At 33.2% G+C, this 27,210-nt stretch overlaps 2 protein-coding genes across 2 annotated transcripts in view; both read right to left on the bottom strand.

Annotated features, from left to right (window-relative positions):
• LOC144845453 (uncharacterized) overlaps positions 1-27,210 on the bottom strand; it is a 78,671-nt gene that overhangs the window by 7,236 nt on the left and 44,225 nt on the right. The gene's annotated exons all lie outside the window — the stretch shown is intronic.
• Positions 254-26,428, bottom strand: LOC144844179 (uncharacterized). The gene is made up of 21 exons (XM_078700934.1): positions 26,089-26,428; positions 25,260-25,446; positions 22,140-22,257; positions 21,591-21,669; positions 19,633-19,779; positions 19,196-19,259; positions 18,543-18,617; positions 17,795-17,939; positions 16,647-16,849; positions 15,872-16,057; positions 15,489-15,591; positions 10,010-10,113; positions 9,326-9,430; positions 9,035-9,127; positions 8,429-8,554; positions 6,844-7,875; positions 6,130-6,213; positions 5,227-5,515; positions 3,684-4,858; positions 3,425-3,517; positions 254-3,030 (listed from the first exon to the last, which is right to left on the bottom strand). The coding sequence occupies exons 2-21, from the start codon at positions 25,419-25,421 to the stop codon at positions 2,860-2,862; spliced, it is 4,554 nt and encodes a 1,517-aa protein (XP_078557060.1). The 5' UTR covers positions 25,422-25,446; positions 26,089-26,428; the 3' UTR covers positions 254-2,859.

The following is a 27,210-nucleotide window of genomic DNA, read 5'->3' as shown; positions in this document are numbered from 1 at the left end:
CATAGGCGGCGCACTTAAAAAAAATTAACGGGTATGGTGCGGAAAACACGTCAACTGTCCAGTAAGTACCTTATGTTAATACTACTGTTACTGTAGGCCTATAGTCAAAAGCAGCTACTACTAGCTTACTAGCATAATGCAATTAGCATAATATAATTATTAGCATAATATAATTAGCATAATATAATTAGCATAATTTTATTACTATTGATGGCTTTTTGTATTTAAAAAAAATTACACAACAGCATTTTGTAAATTAATAAGTTATCCGTATTTTAATACTTTTAAAATCACTATATAAAATAGAAAACATATTTGAAACCATAAAACAGTAATGAATTCATCAAGTGGTGTTTCAAAATAATAAAAATGAATGAAACATTAGTATGAAACAAAATTCATTTGAAACTTAATATTTTAAGTAGACTATATTTTTAAGTTTGAAGAATCGGATTCGATATTCCATTTTTTAAATTTCATAATACTGTATGTTCATCATTTCCTTCTTAGTCAAAGTTTAAAATTCAGCCATCCTTCTCTCAAGGCATGCATATATACAATTGCACACATTAATATAAAACCAAAATAACTACTGGCTGGATATTGTGTTTAAAATCAGTAAAAAATGAGAGTAATGTCGTATTTTTTACACACAATAACTTATCATATGAATACATTGTTTAGAAAGTACTGATGCTGAATTTCCAGTACAATATCAAGGTCACAGTAGGAATACATAAGTGGAAATGACATTTTTTAAGCTGGCTTTGATAATAAATAGTTAAAATGGTATATATACTTTTGGAAATTCTGGTAAAAACGTTTATCATGGAAAATCTAAACAATGATTGTACACATTTTAATTTACGATTGGAAAGACTAGTATAATTACAAAAAAATAATATCAACATAAAAATAAAGTTGTCATTATAGTCTTATTTATATCTGGAATATTATATTCACAAGATGAGACATGAAATGCATACTGATACAGCTGAACCCATTGTTTGCATGCTGAATAAATAAAGTAAAAGTTGCAGTACACTATGTGTTTTTAAAAAAGGAAATGCCGTCATCTTACTTGCCTAAAATTACTCCAGAAGATGGTTGTAGATCCTTGTTGAGTTGTGAAATGTACAAAACAAAATATTTGTGCAAACATTTTGCCCTCAAATGTACAAACATATATTATTTTCCTGATAGTAATTAAACTAATTTTCTTTGAAGAAAATAATTCTTTTTAAAATTTTGTATATTTAACATTAGTGGATTATGAATTTTTACAGATTTGCACATTTGAGAGTGCCATGTTTGCACAAATGTGGTTGCTTGCACATTATAGGAGAAAATGTTTGCACATATGTGACTTTTTGCACATTTCACGGCTCAACAATCCTTTCTTTTTAGAAACAAACATGTACTGCAAACCTGACTACAAATGAACTCTCTCAGAAAACTTTTTGAAATAAGTTATGGATAACAAAAATCCAAGAAAGCAGGACATTTTGAGCCACCCCATGGACAATATTTTATTGAATCATCCATAAAAATGCAAAAATGATCATAGTTACCATTATTAGCACAATTTCCTCTCAAATAAAATGTAACTGTAACCCCAATATAAAAAAAACAGTTTTTCTGGTGGTTTCCAGATTGCATTAATCAATGGACATTGTAATATACATAATTGTTGCATAACAACTAAAAATTAGCACCATCATGTAAATGAATTAATTTATGGTACTAAATAGGGTTGAATAACATTAAATAAATTGGTCCAGTTTGGGAGTCGGTCGGTGTAGCAATGAATTAAATACTTATATATGAATAAAAAATCATTTTATGGTCAACCTATTCATATCCCTACACAGTAAAGTTAATTCATTCAAAAGATTGAAAACAAAACTTTCTGAAAAAATAGACACTTCAGGCCAGCCCATGGGTGTGTAGTTTTGAGAGAGTAAATTGAATATGGCGTAAAAATGAAAACTTACAAAACATGGACGTTTTTTCTATACAATATTCAATTATGTTATATATTAACTAATACAAATTTAACGCTTTTAAATTACATTCATACCAGATTACGGAATCAATGAGCATTTACTAATACAATGATACTAGAAATATTTGCACAATGTAAAGTCTATATGTTACGATGATTTGTAAAACTGGGTATCATCTACTTTTGAAGCTTACAGACATACCAACAAGTTCCTCATATAATACTGTACTAATGAGTTCTCATCTCAAAAAATGTGTACAAAACTGGTGAAGTTCAACATAAAAAGTATGAGGTATTCATGGATTTAATTTGCAAAAACAATTCATTATAAAGGGCACTTGAAATCATTGGTGATTATATCTACCCGATTCTACTGGACAAATTACTCCATACTATGTGGATATAATATACAGTACAGAGAATCATATACATGTACTTCTTTTACTAAAATTTAAAAGTTTGAATTACAAAGAGGACTTGCAACCACTAGTGTCTGTAATTAAAAATACCTTTGCACATAAATATTTTATAAAATTAGAAACTGCTAAAACTGTTACAGCATTGCATGTCCAGAATGTGACCTATTATGTGACCTATAAGATTATTATTCATATCCTAACTAAGCCATTTTTAGTTTCAATTATAAAAAGTATTCTCTTACTGCATATAGTAACAGTATTACTGGTAAACCTAGCTTGCTAAAACTGTTACAGCATTGTAGGTTAAGTATTTGTTATTAAGTTATGTATGACCAATATATGAATATTTATGTGAACTATAAACTTATTATTATTATTATTATTATTATATCCTTGCAAACCCATCTTTAGTTTACAGGTGCAAAAAGTATTCTCTTATTGCCTGCATATTAGCATAGTCACAGGATTACTGGTCCTTAATGCCTTGACTGCATTTTCATGCGTGATGTTGACAAAGTCCACACCGTTGACATCAATTATCTTGTCACCTGGTTGCAAACACTTCTCTGCGGCACCGCCTGCTTGCACTTTTGTTACAAATATTCCCTGAAATAAATATCATAAAATAAATCTGTCTACACTATCAAAGTTTATGTGACAAAAAAATTGGATGTGCCCATACATGGACATGATGATGATGTCATATCACTACCATATTTGGGCATATCACTAGCATATTTGGGCAAATCATACTTTTTTGTCAAACTAGTTTAGTGGAACCCAACCCAAGTGTCTCTAGGGTGTCATAAATGTTGAGGCATATGTAAACATGTATTTCATGCAAACTTTAATAATGCTATTTGGTAACAAATATTATTAATATTGTACACTTGATGCGAGAAGATCTTGTAAAATCTTTTAAAATACCATGAGCCATGCATTATATAAATAAAGGACATTATAGCGCAATGGTGGTTCTGAATCGGGAGAATGTTCTTACCTGGTCGCCATGCCTGAATGGATTGCCTGGTGAATTCATACCTCCTGTGATACTAAAGCCAAGACCTGGTGTTTTGTGTATAGTGACAGTTAACTATGAGAAAAAAATAAAGTAAATATGGTAACTAAAATATGATGCCATATAAAGATAATTGTATTTATCAACATGTGTAACATTTCTATACAACCTGAACCTCTATAGTGTGGAACTTCCTTCATAATATCGGACACCACAGTTCTGCCAATAAACAATGACTTACCATTTGACGATTGGTAGATTTTGGTTCTTGTGCAATTCTTCGTCTGGCATTAGGTGAATGTGAACTTGGACCATGGTTTAACTCTGGAAAAACTGGAATGTCATCTACCCTTCTGTCTAAATGTGGTGAATGAGATGTCGCATCCATCCTTCGCCCCATATGGGGTGAATGAGAGGTCGCATCCATTCTCCTTGGCACATGTGGAGAACTGTTTTCCATTCGTCTAGTGGAATGCGGTGAATTACTTGTCATGCGCCTAACAGAATGTGGTGATTGTGAACTATCGTTGTTCCGCCTTGTAGCATGTGGTGAATAGGAGCTACCATTGTTTTTCCTAGTGGAATGCGGTGAATAGGAGCTACCATTGTTTTTCCTAGTGGAATGTGGTGAATAGGAGCTACCATCATTCCGTCTTGTGGAATGCGGTGAATAGGAGTCACCATCCTTTCGCCTTGTGGAATGCGGTGAATAAGAACTAGTGTCATTCCGCCTTGTGGAATGTGGTGAATAAGAACTAGTGTCATTCCGCCTTGTGGAATGCGGTGAATAAGAACTAGTGTCATTCCGCCTTGTGGAATGCGGTGAATAAGAACTAGTGTCATTCCGCCTTGTGGAATGCGGTGAATAAGAACTAGTGTCATTCCGCCTTGTGGAATGCGGTGAATAAGAACTAGTGTCATTCCGTTTGGACATATGAGGTGACTGTGAATTGCCATCAATCTGACCTGTTGAATGAGGAGAGTGAGAACGTGCATTTACATGTCGTTGTGGTGAGTTACTGCTATCCGTCCTCCTTTGAGCATGTGGAGATCTTCTGTCAGTATTAACTAGTTGTGGAGAACTGTCAACAATGTCTATACTAGCTTGACTGGGCCTAGGTTCTGTATGAGGTAAATACTTAGGGTCATCATTCATACTTGACTGACTAGGCCTTCGGTGGGCCATATAACTTGCATAGTCAACATAGTCGATGTCTCTACTAATACTTCCTGGCGATGACCTAGGAGGATAGCCTTCCCTGTGTGCTGCATAAGGTGAACGTCTTCCGGTGTCTTGAGGTGACTGGCGACCAGCTCGTCTGACAGAATGCGGTGACTTGCTAGAATCACTTCCAGGAGTTGATCTTTGTTGAGCTCTTCGTTTCAATGATTCAATTTTTGAAGCACTTGGTGATTCTAGAAATTTGAATTAAAAAAAATCAATTTGAAATCAAGAAAATGTATCTACTACTGTACAGTTGCCTAGGCCGACGTTCCACAAACTACAGAAACATTTTTAAAGGGCTGTGAGGTGGCTTGAGAAATAAAAAAAAAACCCCTGATAATGTTTTCCCAGCGTCAAAAGCTCCTTTCTTTTAGCAATTACGCAAATTACAACAAACAATGAAATGATCAATGGTGTTTGATGATTTATGGCAGACTATTTTATTTTGTTGGTCCAGGTGGGTAATTGGGCCACGGTTTGATCCTGAGAACCGGATTTTAGGCCGCAAAATAACAAGTTTGCAGAACGCTTGTCTAGGCCAATATAGGTCAAAACTCACCATGCCTCTGTTCTGTATAATTTCTACCAGGCTTACTATAGTCAACCTGTACACCATTCAACCTCTCCATAGACACGACATCAAGTTGAGTGGGTCTTGGTAAGCCTTCATAATGTGCAACTCCTTCAGTATTCTGTGTACTTCTATCAGTGGCAACGTAGTCAGAGAACTCGTGCTGCTGCGACTCTGGTGGTGACGGAAAATCCTGTTGACTCGGAGATGATGGCACATCTCCGGCAACAGTATTTACCTTAAAGACATCATCACTGCCCTCTGTGTTGTTATCAGTCTGTGAAATACATTCATTAACACAATTTTGTTTAATTTCTAATATTATATATAGCTTCAAAAAGGCGACTACGTGCTTGTTTTATAAGGATTTCAGGCGATAAGAAACCTCCAAATATAGTCTCAGTGCCAAGACTAGAGCCAACGATTCTTGTTTTAAAATCAATTTTGTGTAAAATCTCCCAAGTTGTTAATCTTAGTCTTCCTGAGATTTCACAGGGTTGGTATTGTTATTTATTTATACTGGGTGATCTCTTCAGTCAAAGATTGGTCTCCCAGAGGACCCAGTTACGATCAGTGGCTCAAAAGATGTACTACAGTAGGTTTAGCAGTGCACATGAGCTAGATGTGTACACTGGACCTACGGTTTATAGTCCTTATCCGACTTGTTCTACCACCAGAAGTGCAAGTGAGCCTGGAACCCTTGCCGATGTTATTGCTATGTAATTACGGTTCTACTGTCTTAACCGCTCACCACTCACTTGTAATATGCAAGTGAAAACGTATGAGTAATTAAAAAAAGTATTAATTCAAAATTGGCATGCAATTAATGATAAAAAAAAAAATAGTGATCACAACTGATTAGCATACGTAGAACATAAGATAACAACTAACCATGCTGTTGGACAACCTTGCTTGTAACATGTGCATACGTATCTGGTTTTGTCTAGCTTTTACCCCCATTTGACATCTAGGTTTCTGTGATATGTGCATTAAACAGACCATCACCAATTAACACAAAATTACATTAAAAAAAATGCCAATTATCAACATTTTAGAATTTGATACACAGTCCAGAATTGAGACTGGTTCATCGGATTGTTGTTAACCAACCAACTCTTGCAACAGGTTTTTTTTTTCTCAAAAATGTTGATAGACAATAAATAAAAATTAATTAAAGACACTTTACCTATGTTTTTTTAATCTTATTTAAGGTCACAAACTACATTTTATGTGAAAATAAATACTATATGGACCTATATCATCTATGAGAGAACATACGATGCAAGCTACTTAGGTAGTGCATTGCTTTCACTTTTTATCATAATTAACCTTAGAATGTACATTTAAGACAAGGAATGACCTGGTTTAAAGTTTTTAAAGTAATATATATGCATTATTTGTACAACGAAAAAATAAACAACAATTGCAGATAAAGTGTCTTTAATATCACACCATAAATATGTTTGTGTCTCCTGAATGGAAAAAATATAAAATAAATTGATAAACAAGCAACTACAGTACCAGTGATTGTACGTGATACAACAATTATCCATAGTAGAATAAATATTATAAAATATCAGTATCAGACTAAATCAATTTTCTTACCATTGGAGTCTGGTTTCTTGGTCTTTGGTCATGTGGACGCTCATAGTGACCCTCTTTAGGCCCATTTTCATTACCCAATCGCCCGTCAGCTTTTCCTCTCCTATGGGGTTCCAAAGAGGTAGGAGTTTTTTGCTCTAACCTTTCGTGATTAGTTAAAGATTGATTTAAATGTTTGTTAGGTGAAAGTTGTGAGGTTGTAGATGGCATATTGTGAACATCTTGACTAGCACCATTATTCGACGGTTCAATGTGGTCTTGTTCGCCCTTTGTTGGGCTCTTCTGATACGCTAAAGCATCTCGACTCCGCATTACATCCTCGTAACTTGGTATATGTGGCCTTGAGTTACTCAAAGTTGACTGCGATGATGAATAAGGTGCATTACCAAGCCTACTAGGCGCTCTGTATTCAGCTAAATAATTTGTACTACTGTTTTGATTGCGATTTGATACAGAATTTACATGCCCACCACTACCATTCCATGCCTCCGATTGACTTTTGCTATTCCCCCCTGTTTCTGCTCCAGGAGCTTTATCAATCCAGATTTCATTCTCTCTTGATAAATGTTGCCAATTCATTCGATGGTGATCTCGCCGTTGCATATAATTCTTAGGTTTAGAAAGATGGTGATCGTCTTTAGATTTCATTTTATAATCCATTTTTTGCCGATAGAATCTAGGGTCATATTCAGGGTCGGTACTGTACCCTGACCTCCGAAGACCCCTCTGCGGTCTGACCTGTTCATCAACAGGAAATGATTTTGAAGTGGGGAGTTCCCCAAATCCTTGTGGAGTCCGTACAGGTGTGTTAGTACTAACACGCACAGTGACTGTTTTTTCAGGCGATTTGCTTATTAGTTTATCTTTTTGATTATCCGTTTTATCTGTACTTGCATTAATAATTGCAACTTCTTCATCAACCTCGGTTATCAATTGTTTCTCAGCTTTTACTTTAAACTTTTGTTGGTCTAAATGCGATGGTGGACTTTTCAGAAAACTGTCGGTATCACTTGAATAGCCACGTCCACCTTTATTCTAAAAAATGCAAAAAATAAGTTTAAAAAACTAGTGATTAGTTTATTGAGTAGATTAGTGCATAATTTGATTATGTTGAGTATATCTGTATAATACAGTCAATAGGATAAAATAAAGTTTGTGTTGACACAAAGCACAACACCAATTGATAAATTTTGACTAAAAAAACGTTGTCTGTAAAGTGTGGTTCCAACTAGGACGCAACGATGTATCCACGCAAAGTGCTTTATTGCATAATCACAAGTGTGAACCAATGACGCAACAGTGCTGCAAACAACACTGGAAAACATAGTACATCGCGGGGCGAACCAGGTCAAAGTCTACAGCAACTAACAGACACGCAACTAAGCATATTTGATTTCACACAGGTGGGGGAAAACACAATTATTGGAATGGCATTTTTTTTCTGGTACATTGCTAGTGGGAACCATGCTTTAGACAGAACTTGTTGAAGCAAAATTAGCTTTTCTACAAGTCTGTAAAACCCTACTCATTGTCAAAATACTGATGATACATTGCAATACAAGCTCCTTTTGTTAAATCTTTAACTTACCTTAATTGAATTTCTTTTTAAGCTTTCTCTCATCTGCATAGCAATAAATTCTGTATCACTCTCTCCTCCTGGTCGATGACCCATTGACCCTCGGCCAAATCGTTCTTTATCTTGCTTTCTTTTCTTCTACAGGTGATAAATAATCTCAATTTAAATAGCTTGAAATTGTTATTAAATCGTTTCAATTTAAACATGAGACATTAAAATATACTGTAAAACCAGAAACTTTTGTGACATGAAACTTCTGCGAATTGGTTACATCGGCCATTTTGAAAAATAAAGTACAATTAAATATTGTAACAAATTCATGTCAATCTATCATCAGTGCGACCTTTGTGCATGTAGTTTGTACTAATACAGTAACGCATTGTAGTAACAAGATCATGTCAACTATCGTATGCGTGACTTTCGTCATTAATACTTTCTGAAGATTGTTCGCGGCAATAAACTTTCGCGAATTTCAATCACTCATGAAATTCACGAAAGTTGAATGTGTGTGGAAATTTCTGGTTTTACAGCATTTGAAGTGTAATGTGCTAAAACTACTATGAAGATTAAAACTGCTGTAATCCTTTAATGTAATCCAACTATAATAAAAATGCTTACTTTGTCTGCTCTGAACAATTCTAAACCTCTGTCATTCCTTGGACTATCAGCAGACTTGTCTTTATGATGAGAGTTGCTATTTCTATGTCTCCTCTAAATAATAGTAAAATAATAAACAAATCAAGAACATAACATAGTAAAATGTAGTAGCTTAGGTGGTTAAGATTTCCATCTACTGATCCCAGGGTCAAGGGATCAAATCTTGTCTAATGCCAGTACTATTTATCAAAATAAACTCCACTCCCAAAGACTTATCATGGCACAACTCAATCATAATGCATAATATCTTACAGTAGGACGTTCAAAGTCGGACACGTCTCCGTTTGGCACAGATTTCTTCAGCGTTTTCCCAGATTCCTTTGGATATGGGTTTGGTGACTTTTTTCTAACCTGAATCTTAAATAAAAAAAAAATTAAACAAAAGTTATATTGCAAAGAGGTTACATTGGGTTTAGGTTTTCTAAAATGTTCACTACATGGTGATGCAGTAATGATGAAAATACATATGAAATTGAAAAGATGACAAAAGTGCTAAAGTTTGTGTTTTAACCGGCTTTTCAATCTTGCAAAATGTTGACTCTTAAGTTACTCTTTATTGTCATGTACAAAGATACATACTGTAAATACACGTTATTATGGTTACCATTATAATACCAAAATAGTGTACGATTGATTGAATAAAGTTCACATATATACGTCAACAGAAATTCTTTTTACAAGCTGTAAAAGCCTAACATTTTTGCTGACCTAAATTTTCGCGATCTATCTCAAAAAGAAGCCCATACTATATTGAAAAGAAGCCCACTGGGCTGGATTTCGAGATAGGCTTCTTTTTTATATTATTTTTGCAAACCAAAGAGAGTGACTTAAGATGGGCTTAAGGTTTTTACGGTATGTAGGTCCTAGCAATTCGAAAGATCCCTGTTGTGTGTAGCACTGTAGATGAGTAATGCATCATTTCCATAGATAACATACCTGACTATCTACCTCTGCCACATCAAATGCTATTTTCATACTTGAAAGACGTTTCTGTTCCCAGACGGATGCATGGAAGCTCTCAGCATCACTCATGTATACATCTAAACAAACAAAATAAACACAGGTAATTAATTAATCCTCCATATACAAAGTGGTAGTAATAATAGATTAAAATATTATCAAAGTGTTCAAATCTCATACAATACACATTACAAGATGAGACATATCCCATGATCTGCTAACATTGGTAGTACAAGATTGTTTGTTTCATAATATTCATCCTTAATTAAGGAATTACAAAAAGACTAGTATACCCTACTCTTCTGAAAGGTTATTTAAAGTGAACATGAGCCAGATGTGTACACTGGATATCCAGTTAAAAGTCCTTATCCAAGAAGACTTTTTCTACCACTAGAATCAAGGTCAAAAGAGGCTTGATTCCCTGTATGTCTATTGTGTGCAGTTCCCTCCTTAACTCAAATCCTAGGTATATAAATAGGCTCAGAATTGAACCAATGTCCTTGATGTTGTGACAGGAAAGCATGCCACAAGCTACAGAGCCACTTCTAGCATTTAATGAAACAGCTTTTGATTGTGAATAACCTTAGTATGTTTTTAGGACTCAACAACTAATGATAAGGAATACTGTGTAGAACTAGCTAAAATATTGTCTTAGATTTGTAACAAAATGGATACATATACAAAACAATATTTTAATTAATACACAGTACTGTAATTGAAATGCTTAATAATATGTTTAAAATACCTATTCTTATTGATATAAAAAAAAATTAAAGGGAAAAGGTATAAAATACAGTAATTAAAATGTTCTGCTTAGAAAACATGTGCTTTTTACATATCCATCTATACCAAAAATATACTGGGTAAATAGTTTTAAAATTATGAGAAATATTAATGGAGGTAAATATGGCATGGAAAATCTTCAGCTTAGCTCTAAACACATACAGCATAAGCATAAAGCACTGCAAAGGATAGGAAAATGTATATAATCAGACATTACAATAACATTATTAAATATAGTAAAAAAAGATCTGTAAAATACATAGCAAAAATATAATAATCAGTATCATTTGAGCATACGTCAAGTCTTGCGTATCTCAAGCAGCAGCAACCGCAAACTTGACTTGCATGTCACATGTTAACCTCTGAATCTCTGTATGTAATAATAACATACAATGCAGGCAACAGCAATTATGACTGGCCAATTAACAAGATTGGAAACAAAACTACTCATACACAGCTAAGGATGGGGTGCCATATTTGAGGAGAAAAATTCTGGGATTTGAACCTAGGAGACTGGGATTGGTAAGCAAGCATCTTTGAAGCTCAGCTATACTTTTGATTGAAACAAGCCTAACAACTACCTATGATGTACAGTGTGTAATCTAATGTAAACATATACGATTACCAGTGTATTCAATTTTAACAATACAAATCATCTACCTGCTATATACTGTAAAAACATATGAACTCAAGAAAATGAATATGATCTCTATTTGTTCACTGCAACTGTGTTGATGGTTGGTGATATTGATGATAACCATAATGTTGAGGATGAACTAGACTAAACAAACAATGACTGGTAAAACACAAGCCAATTATCATTATGACGACGAAGAACTAATATGATGACAAAACTTCAGACTATATGATGATCATATTTTGTGTAATTTACTAGGGTCATAAACAGAATACATTCTAAAGCTTAGTTCCCACTAGGACATAACGCAAGGATGTGAAGGCAATGCAAGCGTGTTGACCAATGACAAGCAACAGTTCAAATACTTCATCGCTTGTGAGTGGTCAACTAACTTATGTTGCGTTACATCCTTGTGTTGCGTCTCTAGTGGAAACCAAGCATAATTCTTTTTTTTTTCTTCTTATTTCTGAAATTAAATAGGTTATAAAAAGATGCTGGTCAGAATCTCAGTCACACTTTTCTTATTCTCTCAAGATTTCCAGTTTATAATATATTAATTTGGTTCATTATATCGCTGCATAATTTAGACTTTCCCTATGCCTGCAAATTTATTTAATATATATATATTTCTTGCAGTGAAATACCCCTCCTGATAATGGTTCAGCCCTTCGCGTGACCCAAGGTCATGTACGATGCTACGGGAGAGAGCAGTGCTCTCTTCTTGGATTTGGATTCAACACATGAGCACAGAAAACACTTAACGCTACTACTACTGTATGGTAGTGATAGATAGCTGATTTACTTGTCGCTGACTAACAAACACAGACACCATGAATCGGATTAGATTGCGAAATTATGAGTGCAAAAAAGGAGGCAAGCCCAACCAGAAAGGTAAGCAACACCTCCTTGTGCTATAATCTTATCCTTATCACTCTCGACCGATTTATAACATTGGTGCTGCGAGCAAGAACGTAAGCTTTAAACCGTGTTAATTAACGTTCGTGCCCACATTTACATATCGTCTTGTTTTTAGCAATATATTGATTTTATAGGTTTTTATTACTATATTTTACGTATACTCTTTGCATATTTTTGTGGATATAAAAGAAGTATAATAGTTATGCTGTATGCAATTTGATTTCCTATTGAATAACACTTTCTGGTTTTACCTTAAATTATTTACAGTAAAGTACAAAGCCCTTTTTGATTAAATAAGTATGCCTCTAAAATCCAGACTAGTATCTTTTAATTTCTGTGAAATTTTTCAAATGGATTTATTTATTTATTCAGGCACTTTGAGTACTAGTGCACTGATTTTCAAAGTGGTACAGTAATTGGAAATATCATAACAAACATAATAAAGTAAAGACAAAGAGTAATCAAAATAATAAATAGAGAAAATATACATTAAAAATAGAAATCAATTTTATAAAAAAAAATATTGCATATTAAGTGTATTTTGGAATGAAGTTATTGACATATTTTTTAAGATAATTTTTAATTCATTTGGAAGTTCATTCCAGCTTTAGATGAACGATAAGTAAAAGCTATTTTGCCTTGACAAATATTTCAGGTGGGGACAACTAAATCATTATGGCTTTGGCTTTGTGTGCCTTTAGAATGGATTGATTAAATCCAAGGCGGGAAGGAATTGTGACCAAGATGAACGCCGTAACGTATTTAGTGGACTCACGGAACAGGGCGGCCAGTTAACTTCCACACTACTTAATGCCTTAAAAACAAAACCATACCGGTACATGTCCCTTATTAATTACTTTTGCTTATATTTTATGTAGGCTGCGGCAGTTATAGAGGTCACTAATCCAATACCACCGTCAACTGCTGACTGTGTCTAAGAAGAATTTGAAAACAGATTTATGCTCTACTACACCAACAACAACGACCTTCACAACACAGACCTGACACTAGCCAAATTAACCAACGACTATGACAAGGAAATCACATTTGAGAGTGAAAGATGGGAAAAAGAGTATGAGATGGAGTGTCGCCAAAACCGACTAGAACTTGTGGAAAGAGTGTCTTAAGTCGATCGATTCCGCACATAGACAAATATATTTAGGCAAAGACAGCAACGAGAGTAGATAATTTGACTATTGTTCAGATAACATTATAATGTGTTCAAATTCCAACTATGTTAAAATGTTTAATTAATAATTCAACCTGTATTTAATGTGTTTAAATTCCAACTACTGTATGTTAAAATGTTTAAATTATAACCTGTATTTAATGTGTTTAAATTCCAACTATGGTAAAATGTTTTAAATAACCTGTATATAATGTGCTTAAATTTCAACTTTAAAATAAAAAAACGCCTTACAGTAACAAAGAATGTTCTTTGCCATTGTTTGCTTTCATTGATATGTTAAAAACCTTTTGTTTTTATTGCTTTCGTTTGTTTTGTTATCTACAGAAGGTGATTTATGAAATTAGAAATAAAATTCAAATGCAAATTAAAGTTTGGCTTTTTGTTTTAAATGTTCGTATTCTACTCCACAACTTCTCCTCGACAGTGTTGATGGTTTTTCTTCTAACCTTATTTCGGTTTACACTGGCGGCAGAACACTTCAACGCCGAACCGAATAAGATATGCCGACACATTTTTCACACTGACAACCGCTGCCTGTTGTTGGAGTCCGATGGGCCCTTCTTCGCTCCACCAGGGCAACGAGTAGGCGCACCACATACATCTTCTGTACCCAACCGCAGAGGCCTTCGGGAGAATCATGTGCAATGCTACCGGAGAGAGCAGCGCTCTCTTTTAAAATTTGGATTAAGCACATGAGTACACAAAACACTATACTACCAGGTATACTACTGTATTGTAGTGATAGATATCTGCATTACGACTAACAAACACAGACACCATGAATCGGATTGGATTGCGATAAGCACTCCACTTTGTGTGTCAAGAGATTAAATATTATGAATGCAACAAAGGAGGCGAGCCCAAACAGAAAGGTAAGCAACACCTCCTTTTATTAATCTTATCCTTATCACTCTCGGCCGATTTTCAACAGTAGTCAAGGAGACCATCCACAATTTTTGAAAATTGAATATATGCATAGGTAAAATAAAACTATGTATAGAACTAGAAATATTTTACTTGTATAGCAGCGTTAAAATTATTATAACAATTATTTATTGAAAATATATTTAGTCAATCAGAGATAGATGGAATGTTTGTAAGGATATTTTTTTAAAGAAAAGCTAAGCCAGGGATGGTAAAAACATGTAAAGGTAAATTCTAGTAGAACCATGCAGGAGAGGGGTTGCCTGTATTGTATTGAAGCTTGATATGAATGTTGCCAGGGCAGGCTGCACTACAGAAGTTAAACCATGGTTAAACTAATTTGGTCAAGTGTTGTCATACCAGGTCTGAAAGAGACCTTGTTAAGCAAAATGTATTGTGCTAGGCCAGTGTTGATAAAGTATTGTAACACTAATAATTGCATGCATATTGTGAAACATAAACTAACTTTACACCTCATGTTTATTACCTTTGTACGTACTCCAATGTATAACTAATAAACAACGTAAAAAGAAACAATATTAAGTATTGAACAAAAAAAAAACCAAAATAAAATAAAAATTTAAAAAAACAGGCTGTTTAATGAAGAATGTTAAGAAACTGTTTACCTATCATACTGTATTATATTCAAATTATAGGAAATCTTAACCTTTCTCGCAAAAGAAATAATAATAAAGATCAGTAGGTGGCTTACTTATTAGTACTTACCATATATCCTCTGGTATATCCCACCCCATTAGGGCACAAATGTTGGCCTTGGGGGTGTGGGATTAGTAAGCATTTCTTGTACAAACTCATATGAACTGGCTATAGAGAGGCCTACATCGTCCAGACCAAAAGTTAATAATGGGACTATATGCGGGGACATGCCTGTTTGTTACATAAAATAGGGGTGAGATTAGACCCGAAGTGGGATTATACATGAGGGTATACGGTATATGCACAACAAGTCCACAGAGAAGAGAGATAAACAATGAATATACTACCTTCTTCTGGAGCCTTTGGTTGCTGTGGAAACAAGAAGCATGTCAACACCTTGTAGCCTCTTTCTGGTATGAAGTCTGATTGCAGTTGTAACAAAGGCTTAGACTGAAAGTACACAAATAATAATTATAAATAAGTATAAAAATGCGGGGGAATAACCTGCAACTGGGCTGAATTGCGCACAGGTATGGACGACGCATACATAATTGGGAGGCAGAATATCAATTATTGGGAGGCGGAATAATGTAGTTTAAAATCTTCCTAGACGGTCATTTTAATACCCCATGTGTATGGATGTATGTAGTAGAACAAATTTGTATAAGGAACAAATGCACAAACGCTCTCTCTTATTATTATTATTATTATAAAATTGAAAACAAATTACCTGATTTTCTGCCAACCACAAAGCTTGAATAGATTTAAGTTTAGTGAAACTGAACGGTAAGTAGAGTAACCGGTTATCACTTAGGTTAAGTACAGTCATACGGGATAAACGGCCTAGCTCATCAGGAACGGTCTTTAAACGATTTGAACGTAATGATAGCACTGTTATACGATTACAGCTACCAAGCTGTTGGATAAGATTAATAGAATCTAAAGCTCTGTCTCTGATTATTAAATTAGTTTGACAAAAAAATGTGATGTGCCCATGGTAGTGATATACCCAAATATGGATACGACATCATCATATCCATATATGGGCACATCACATTTTTTTTGTCACATAAAGTTTGATAGTGTAGACAGAACTTTAAACTTGATAACAATGTAAGTAAAATTGGACATCTATGGAAAAGTGGTTCATTAGGACATGGGAAATAAAATCTATGGGTCGCATCAAGAAATTGATGGCAAAAAATGCAAATCTTGCAATATTTTCATGCTCTTCTGTATATACATTTCACAAAACATACGACTTTACATAATGCAAATGTAGTGTATGCCTAGGTCTAGCTAGGCTGCCACATATTTATGATCTTGAATTGTGCTGGTAATTAAAATCTGGTGAAGAAACAATACCAAAATCCTGCACCAAAATGTTGAGAGGAACTGGCCTTTTGTAAACAATTTTTTAACACAATCTTACTTATACAGAATCACAAGCTGTAAATGAAAACATGTGAACACTCCTTGGAAATTTATCAAGGGTTTACAATTACCTCTGGTGGAATGTAGGCTAAAAGATTCTCATCAACATTAAGATGTGAAAGCTGGCGAAGAAGGCCAATACTTGGTGGTAGTTCTTCTAAGTCATTGCAGCTTAGAATAAGCTCCTCAATAGAAACTAAACCACCGATTGAGAACGGAAGAAAGGCAAGTTCATTCTCATCAACTTTTAATGTTTTAAGCCGACTCAGTTTACCTATAAAAAATAATATTAAATAATAAAATATACAATAAATACAATCTTATTAGTATTGATTGATTGGTAGATGTTTGGTATTTATTTCAGTTATCTGCAAACTTAACTTTTGCCTTACCTATACAGTAGAACCTTCATTTTACATACGGTACGGGGCCAAAAGGCATACGTAAAACATGGGATTCGTAAAATCCAGGTTGGCCTTAAATTGACCCCAAATACGTAGATCGCAGCTAAAAAGGCTGCCGTGTTTGCCTACTTTACTGTACAGCATGCAGTGGTCACTAGCTAGGCCTAGCAAGATGTGAGACCTAACTAGAAAAGTACAGTATACACAGGCTGTGCGATGTTTAAATAAAGTGTTATAATATTTTCTATCAATAAAAACAGTCGCTGCTGTAGGGGGAATGCATGTGTGTAGCTTGTCTCACATAGCCATGGCATGGCTTTGTGCTTATTGTTAAATTGCACCCTCAATGTAAGAAAATGATGACGTCATCGGTCATTTGAAGCATATGTAAAATCCAGGGAACGTAAAATCAGGGTACGTAAAACAGAGGTTCTACTGTATAGATAATCATCTTGAGTTTTTATATTAAAACATGATGAAACAACTATGTAAGTATTTATATTTAAATCCAAAGGCAAATTACTGAAAAAACGACAATGCTGTGGAAAAGCTTAATCAAAACAATAAAGTAAAACAGCCAGAAAACACTAGCCCTTCATCAGTGCATATATTTAAATATATATACTGAACAGTAGTAAGGACTTTGTTACATTACCGAAAGAAATCATATATCAAGTATACCTAATGTTTGAAAGCAACAAAACAATAATTGACATTGTGCTGCTTGGAGCATTTAATAAAGACTAGAGATGTCGATATGATTCTATTAGAAAACTGGTAATAAAAAGGTTTTTAAGATAAGACAATAACCATACCTAGGTTTTCTGGAAGTTCTTGTAAATAATTTTTTGAAAGATGAAGATCTGTCAGTGATTCCCAGTTTTGTATATCTGCTGGTAGGTACTCAAGACGGTTGCAGGAAGCATCGAAAAAGGTTAGACTTGTTAGGCCACCAAGACCCTACAAAAATAGTTACAAAATCAGGTGATAAATACATACATACATATGGGATACTCCTATTCTACGTTGCAGAGCCAGAGTAAAAAACCTACTCAGCAGTAAATAGCCTACTAAGGTGTTCATTAAGATTGTTTTAGATTGTGTAATGGCTTTGGCTGGAAGATGTGAGATTAGTATTTATCGAATCTCTCTTATAATGTATGGCAGAAAAATCAGCTCACTGTACGTAAATTGCTATTTGTAGTAAGTTACTAAATTCCATGTTCACAAAGTTAAGACTTTTAGGACTACAGTATGGCATCCTATGTTGTAACAAATACAAAAAAAAGAAATCGTACATACACATTTTATGTAATATTTCTTCTTAGTTTAAAAAATGTATGAACCTTAAAATCAGTGCCATAAACCTTGAAATGACCTGAGTGAAGCAGGTTCACTGAGCATGCTCAATAGACATCTCATTTTTCTATGATAGCATAAAAGCATGCATCTCAATCTTTAGAGAGCATACGGAACAGGCTATCAATATGAAAATAATACTTTTCAATAACAAAAATATCATTTTGAAATAAACAATGTTAGTACAAGAATTTCTGTACTTACTTCAGGAAGAACTGTAATTTTATTTGCATCAATCCACAATTCTGTTAACTTGATAAGAGATCCGACTTCTTTAGCCTGAAATAGTAATAATAGAACAATATTAATAAACAAAATATACCAAAAGTATAGCTCTATTCTATAGGCTTTATCGATTACAAATTACATTTGTTATTGTTATAAATTGTATGAACCTTAAAATCAGAGCCATTATATATTGAAATGACCTGAGTGAAGCAGGTTCACCGAGCATGCTCACTCAGCTTCTCATTTTTCTATGATAGCATAAAAGCATGCATCTCAATATTAGAGAGCATAAGGAACTGCTATCAATAATGTTTGACAAATTCTTAGCACATCTCTTCAGTAAAAATTTGTTTTTTTTAAAGAATCTTTTTTATCAAAGATACTTTATTTCCTTTGACAGAAACTTGAGATTTTTATAAATTTTGACAGAAACTGTTCAACAAATTCTGAGCAAATCTCTTCAGTCAAATATGTTTTTTTGAAAGAATCTTTTTTCTCAAAGATTATTTATTTACTTTGATAGAAACTTGAGATTTTTATAAATTTTGAGTTAATACAGCATTTTCTTATTTTATTACATCTTACTACAGTGCTAAATTATCAGAATTTGTTTCAGTTTTTACACTTACTAATTCTCTGAATTCGTTACTGCCAATGTCTAGTCTCTCTAACTCTGTTAACTTGCTAATCGTCCTAAAGAAAATAAAAAAGTTTGAAGATTTACAAAACTCTTCTCTTAAGTTTAAAGGTCAAGCATCTACTGATGAATCAAATAGTTTTAATTAATGCTTGGCACACAGCAAAGGTATTTAAAGAAGAACACAAAATGGAATCGTAACTAATTCCTATAGTTGGAACAGTATGGAGATACTTAATTCATATGTTGCCTTTGACTCCACTATTGATATTTAAATCCCAAAATTAAGAAATATTTGTAATTGGTTCTTGTAGACCTTGTCGATGATCTTTTGTCTTGTGTTTTATTATTCCAGTCTGTAAATGGCGGGCTCCCCACTGTTGATTATGAATTTCTGGCAGTAGACAAATGCTGATGCAAAAATCTTACTTTGGTAAAGAGCGAAGATGGTTTTCTCGCAGTTCCAACACGGTGAGCTTGGTGAGCTTACCAAAGTTTGCCGGTAAGTACTTCAAAATGGTGTCATTTAAGTACAACTGAGTTAAATTAGTTAAATGGGTAAATCCTTCTGGTAACCTGGCAATTAAATAACAACAACAAAATCAAACATCAATCAAGTCATTTAATGCAACATTCTATACATCTTTACTCTACTACAGTAATTATTAATTAATTATAAGAACCTCATCATGCAAAATGAACAAATAAAATAATAATATAAAAAATAATAATAAAATGAAATCTGAATTACCACAAATGTGTTTCTCTTTAAAATTTAATATTATTTATATTCATTTTATAAAATTCAATTTAAAAACCTTAAGAATAATTCTGATATATTCTGTAAAGCTATAAATATTTAAAAGCAGCATAAATTTGACCAGTGTAATACTAAGAACTATTAAGAATAATTGCATAGCTGCTAATATAATAGCATTTTGAAATGGTCATTCTGCAGTTCTTAAGATATGTAGCATACAAAAGGTAATTTAAAACTGCTTAACATGTCCCTAGGGTCTACAACACTGACTAATAATATGTGCTGAAGTGTATAGCTGACTTGTAAAGAAGTAACTTGAACTGTCTCACTATTTGAATGAATATAATGAGTTTCTATGACATTGCATTTAATGTTCCACTGTAATATTTTCTAAAGATGATATGCCTATGTTTTTATAATTCATAACTTGTTTTGTTTTTATTATTTTTAGACATTAGACCTACGTTTTTTTACCTAATTTAAGGTCACACACTACATTTTATGTAAAAATAAATACCATATGGACTTATTGCGATGATTGTTTTCGTCTTTAAACAGTTAAAAATGTGAAAATCAAGTCGATTCTAATAATTGTAGCGGCCCGCTATAATAAATCCTAACATGTATCGCGCGCGGATTGATATTTTCATATTGTGATGTGATGCACCCACTTCTATCGATCGCGTGAAAGGGTAAACAAATAAAAGAACTGTAACTTTACAAGCGTCATAAATTGCAGGTCTAGTATCTTTAAACATATTTCAAAGGATTGCAAGTAGGTGCTAATCTGCAGGAAAAAAAAGTTGTATAAAATAATTATTGTAACATTTTTGGCAGTGCAGTTATTTTATTATGAGAAAACCCACAGGATTTGAACCCAGTGCCTCAAGATCGGCAACCAAACATCATAAGTAACCATCATGCCACAATTCCTAATCAGAGTTTTTTTTTATTATTCTTCAGCCAGCCATCAAATATTAAGTATTCTCTCACTCTTTAAAGCTCTGTCTACACTATCAAACTTAGTGACATATAATGTGATCAAGTGCCCATATTCCAAAATTCAATGTTATTATTCTTTATATTACATTATTTGTCGTAACATGTGCAATTTAAACCATTTTCATTTATTTCACATTTGTACTTATGTTGGGAACGACTGGAATATTCAAGATTCCCCCGAGGATATTGCCAAAATTATAATTCAAATATAATATGATGGATACATTTCTATAGTGTACTATAAAAATATTTAATTTTATTATAATCACTGATACGTTTTTCTCTCCAACCTTACCTGCATTGACTTTGCTACTGTGCTTAGTTACTCTTTAATCCACTCAAGCAATTAGAGGTATAGTTAAAACTTTATTGTTTCGACATTACCAATCTACTGTACTCATTAGCCAAGACAAAGGAGCGTGTTTTTACTAAAGTTTGCCTATTCTCTCTTAATCTAGCTTTTTACTTATTTATTTTGAGATCTACTGTGATAGAGTAGCAAACAAAATTGTTTGTCTCTTTTTTTCTTTAAGAAATTTAACGTTCATTTCAATCTAAAATAAATCTATATTATTATTATATTCAAATATTTTAATGCTGGAATTTAAGGAAATTAACAACTTACTTTCCAAGTGGATTAACACTAAGGTCAATAACCGATAAATTCTTACAGCATTTGATATTGTCAGGAATGGAAACAATTCCTAAAAAAACAAAACATACACATGTATTAATATAATATGTATCCATTTTTCACCTATATTTTGTAGTTTTTTTTTTCAAGCTAACAAATAAAGTTCTTTGAAATATTCAAAAAATGTGTTTGTGTTCATTGGTAATAATGGAGAACATTTCATTGAAAGAGAAGAACACCTTTGTAATGGAAATCTGCCATGCTTTTAAAGCTCTGTCTACAACTATCAAACTAGTTCATGACAAAAAAGTGTGATGTGCCCAAATATGGTAGTGATACTTTATGCCAAAACATGGTAGTGATATGGCATCATCATGTCCATATATATGGGTACATCACATTTTGTTTGTCACATAAAGTTTGCTAGTGTAGACAGAGCTTAAGGATTTTAAGAGTTGACAATGTTATGGGATAGACATTAAAAACAGATTCAATTCAAGTAAATGTTTTAATGCAGCAATTTCGCTGTAGACAACTCACCATTTTTACTGAGATCCAACTGTTGCAAGATAATCAAGTTAGCAATTCCACTGGGCACTGCGTACAATTCATTATCACTTATACTGAATTTCTTCAATTGTTGACAATGAAAGAGAGACTACAATATAGTAGGAAAAAAGGAATAAGAAAATATTATCTTTTTGTAAGAAAATAGTACAGTAAAAACTAATCCAGTAATTGATTCGAATAACACAATTAGTATCAAGAAGTGATAAAATACAGTAAAAAATCTATAAAAATGCTTGGTCAATTGTAGATCATGGAAGTTAATGATTTATTAGGAAATAAAAAATAATACAAAGTGATAACAAATAAATACATTATTAAAAGATTTTCCAGGATAGCCCAAAAAGCTTACTGTATTATCGGATACTTATGCATGTGGCAGGTGTTTATTTGAGAAAGATAAAGGTCCTGGGGTGTTTATTTGAGGGGCTTGTTTAATTCCAAACGATGTTCTTCTATGGGGGAGTTTATTCAAGGAGAGTTTATTCAAAGTTAGCAGGGCATATATATATTAATGCTATTAAATTGTTCGTGTAATTTTACGCATCGTCTCCAAAGCCGCTGAATGGTACATGCTCACATTTGGCACACTGATGTTTATTAAGGGGCCGCACACGATAGGCTATGTCACTTTCCTGAATTTTATTAAGAATAAACACCCAAAAAAAATGCAAAAAATAACAGTAATTTGATGCTGTATGTCACTGTATAAACTACGCAACCTCCTCTGTTGTGTACCGCCATGGCCGGATCTACAAATATCATGCCGCCAAATTAAAACAGTGTTTAGTCTCGGCAGCCGGTCGACCGTATCAAATGATCGGTCATTGAAGTTTTAATTAATCACACCTATCCTTTGAATAGAATGATTTTCGTAAATCACGACACAGTTTGGCTCAGTGAGTAAAACGCCATGGCCATAGATATCAATGCTTAGTACGTTCGAGTTTGAATGAATGCATGATATGTGTAAATAATAAGTATCACCGCTTAAAGCAAGAAATAAAAACTAGATCACAATGTAATTACAAACTAGCAAAAAAGATACCACACCTCACACAAAGAAATTGCAAAATATAAAAAACTATTGAAGTAAAAAAAATGTAAATGAACACAAAAAAACCACACACAAAATATCAACGAAAACTATACCGAAAAATTAAAAGCTTGTGTCCGAGCGCATCATCTAATTTCGAATACCACCACCATGTGCACTTTTTGTGTTGATTTCATTTTCAAAGTCCATAAGTAGCTGTAGTTTAATTATTCCAATATCCTATAACTTATCAATTTATATTTTATCATTAATCTGTCCACTGATTGTCCCTCTCCTGCACGTTGTCACTTTCTGATGCGCACCCTAAATTAATATTCACACAGCACAAAGTCCCATAATCCAGTATTGCTTTCATTTTGTAGCTTACAGATATTTCAAAATAAACAAAATCAATGGCCGTAAATAGTTCTGAATTTTATTCTTGACAATTTGTTCGGTTTTAAAAAAATGATTTTCCTTTATTATACTTAGTCATCCCATGCGAATTATTATTATGGCAGACAAGACCATACGGAGCACGAGTTACTGCTCTAGACACAATTACCAAAGTAGCAAATACTGTAGGTAACAAATCTCCCACACAAAAAAATTTCAAAATATCAAAACCATTGAAATAAAAAAAAATGTAAATTAATAAAAATGAACACACAAACAAAACGATTCCAAATGGTTTTATATATTGTTGAACATGAAAACAACTTAACAATTTGTGTTTTCCGCAGCAATGTGTTTTTCATTCGATTTATGATGTCTATTTTTTTATATCTATGTGTATCAAATAATGAATACACCACGAAAAACACACAAATATAGTTTGGTATTTTATACTTTCGTTAGTGTTTGCGTGCATCATCTAACTAATTCACACAGCACAATTTTTCTTTAGCATCTTTTATGTTTGTGAAGTCTGAACAGTCAAAAAGTAAAGTCTAAAGTTCCATATCCAGTATTGCTTTCATTTTTGAGCTTACAGATATTTGTGAAGGGATAGTGTAACAAAATCATTGGCCATAAAATTATCCATGCACAACCATGCAAAGTATATAAACCACATATTAAAGCAGAAAAAGACCATGCGGAGCACGGGTTACTACTGTCATCAAATAAATAGCCATACTCCTTGGATTATTTCTCACTCAATTTGAAAACAAACAAAGAAAACAAAGAAAGTGCATTTGAGGGTGTCTCTGTAGCAACATCAGCAGTCTTATATTACTGATGTTTGCTTTTTTTTAAATGTGCACTATTCAATGTCAAATTATAATAATAAATAGTTTACATTTTTCACCTGTGGATAATGTAGTTAGTTATTGCTTTATAAAAAAAAATAGACTGCATACTGTACAGTAGTGATCAATTTATATTGAAAATATTTTAGGACTACAGAAAAAGGAGCAGTTTAGATACTAAAAAGGCATACTTTCTTTCGCTGATTAATTTAAATATTACGATAGAATAATGGCATTTTTACAACAAACCAAGGACTAATAAATGAGTCATGCTTGATAATACTTAATAATATTAAACCAAATACAATTAATGGTAATCAAATGTACGACAGTAAAAATGGAATGTTTTCTCCTTTAGACTGAATAATGTAAAACAGACACAAAATAATGTAATAAACCATTATTTATTATAGAAATATAATTATACTGGGCGTTTCTGTGTGTCAAAGTGAGTGGCGTCAACCAGTCAACAATTATCTATACAGTATATACATTATATGTCTATTATCTGGTTAAACACCTTTATTTGTAAATAAGTGTCTGTAAAAGTGGCCACCCAAAAAAGCCTTTTTCAAATCAAATTTCTATACTTTAATAAACTGAATAATGTTAACAACGTACAATATTCTCCTCTCAAAAATGAAGAAAAAAAATCACCTTCAAAGAACCCTCCCCCCCCCCCCCAAAAAAACCCAAAATAATTGGGCTATTTTTTTAGCAGATTTCTTCCGTTTTAATTTCTATATTGGGTATTTATTAGGTACATGTTTTTTAATGGCTTATTATATTACTATTAATCAAACTTACGACTGTAAGATCTTTGATGTTGTTGGAGTCCAAGTAAAGTTCTTCTAAGGTTTGCTCAAACTCATAGACTTCTTCTGGTACTGAATGCAAGTTGCAGTGTCTGAAATCAAGCTCTTTGACGTCTTCTTTGCTACCACGTAGACATAGGCATGACCTTAGCATCCTGTCACCATTTGATCAACATTACCTGCAAAATAAATTATATTCTCAGAGTTTTCCCCAGAACTAAATTCAATTTTGTTGAAAGTGTTATTTGATTTGTTGAGGTTACATACAGTAATATATTGTTCAAAATTGAACAAATTGTAGTTTCAAAAACCACACAGTATGTTTTTATTGCAGATAGCATATGCAACACATGACAGGAGAGAAATGAGGGCACACACATGTTTACAAACGAGATTTGTTGTTTACTTTTTTCCTCCAATAACTTGCCACCGCATTGTCAGCAATAATGCTCCTCGCAATATCAAGCTATAGACAGTATATCTAGTATCTGGATAAACCTTATTTAATATTAGTTGAAAGATTAAGTATAAAAATTAGCTCACTTTTACATAAATATTATAAAAATTAATGGTTACTGTAGGGGCCTGTTTCAGCTGCATATGGTCAAACTATGGTATAAACATATACCGTGGTACATGGTATTTAGAAAATACCGTATTTATTTGGCAGCAGAAACAAGCACTTGCCTACTTACTTACTTATAATATTTAATAAATAAATAATAATATTATTACTTTATTATCATCATGAATGACTAGACTAGTAAGTAATATTAATGTTTGGAGTGTGCATGCATGAAATAAGTATTTTTTGGTCTGACCTTACAGTTAACGGATCAAATCGTTCCATGATAGTTTATACTACTCTCTAGGCCTAGGCTTGCTATTAATACCGACTGGAAGTTCGCCGGCACCTCATGCGGACTCAAACTCACCTGCTGAATTGGTAGAGTGCTTGCTTGGCCAGCCAGGCCTAGCCAAGCCTATGTTATAGCGAACTTAAACCAGCGTATTTAATTACAAATTATACACAAAGTTGTCTGAACGTATTGTGACATACTTCCAATTTGTATTTTCGTATTCATTATTTAACATGTGCTATATATATATATATTCATCAATTAGTAAATACAAAAAATTAAACTCCCTTTTCCAATCCAATTCGAGATCTTTTTTGTAGCGTTTGTGAAAAATTGAAAATGGTATCACACTATAGAGGGCGGAAACCAATATTTGTTTTATGTCGTTGATAACATTTTATTTAAAGGTTAGTTCCGGGGTTTAAAATTTCTTTATTATATAATACTGTACAAACCTTTGATAATAACCCCACTTATTTTTAGACAGCGAAAGTCAGAACGGGCATAGTGAAATAATCCACTTTATATTATATAGTTACAGATTTTTTTACGTATTGTTATAAGATAGGAATTTTGACAACAACCGTTGACATTGGATGTTATGAGTGATTTGATTTATAGGCTTAGGTAAATATAATAAACACTCATCGTCCTCATTCATCATCATTATTCCTCATCATCTTCATCATAATCATCTTCATCATCATCCTCGTCATCATCATCATCATATCATAATAATCATCTGCATCATCATCATCCGCATCATCATCCTCGTCATCTTCATCATCATCATAATCATCATCATCATCTGCATCATCATCATCGATATCTTCATCATCATCTTCATCTTCATCATCATCTGCATCGTCATCTTCATCATCATCGTCATCTTCATCATCACCTCGTCATCCTCATCATCCTCGTCATCATCATCATCATCCCGTCCTCTCATTCCCTAATTATATTTAATACTTAATCTCAGTATTATTACGAACACTTCGACGATATACAAAGAGAAACAAAAATAATGGACATTTTGTTCACATTTTATTTTCCAATTACTTTCAATTAAATAAATCATTA

This window comes from Antedon bifida, chromosome 6 (assembly GCF_963402885.1).
Source record: "Antedon bifida chromosome 6, ecAntBifi1.1, whole genome shotgun sequence".
NCBI classification, from domain to species: Eukaryota; Metazoa; Echinodermata; class Crinoidea; order Comatulida; family Antedonidae; genus Antedon; species Antedon bifida.
Note: the sequence above shows the minus strand (reverse complement) of the source record. Positions and strands in the feature narration are given on the sequence as shown.

Bases quoted from the DNA above. Each gene is read 5' to 3' on its own strand.
- LOC144844179 (XM_078700934.1), bottom strand. From the start codon at position 25,421: ATGCTAAGGTCATGCCTATGTCTACGTGGTAGCAAAGAAGACGTCAAA. The intron at 19,780-21,590 runs GTAAGTTGTTAA...TTTAATTGCCAG, and splicing joins AGTGTTAATCCACTTGGAAA to GTTACCAGAAGGATTTACCC. The intron at 18,618-19,195 runs GTAAGTGTAAAA...TTACTATTTCAG, and splicing joins GTAACGAATTCAGAGAATTA to GCTAAAGAAGTCGGATCTCT.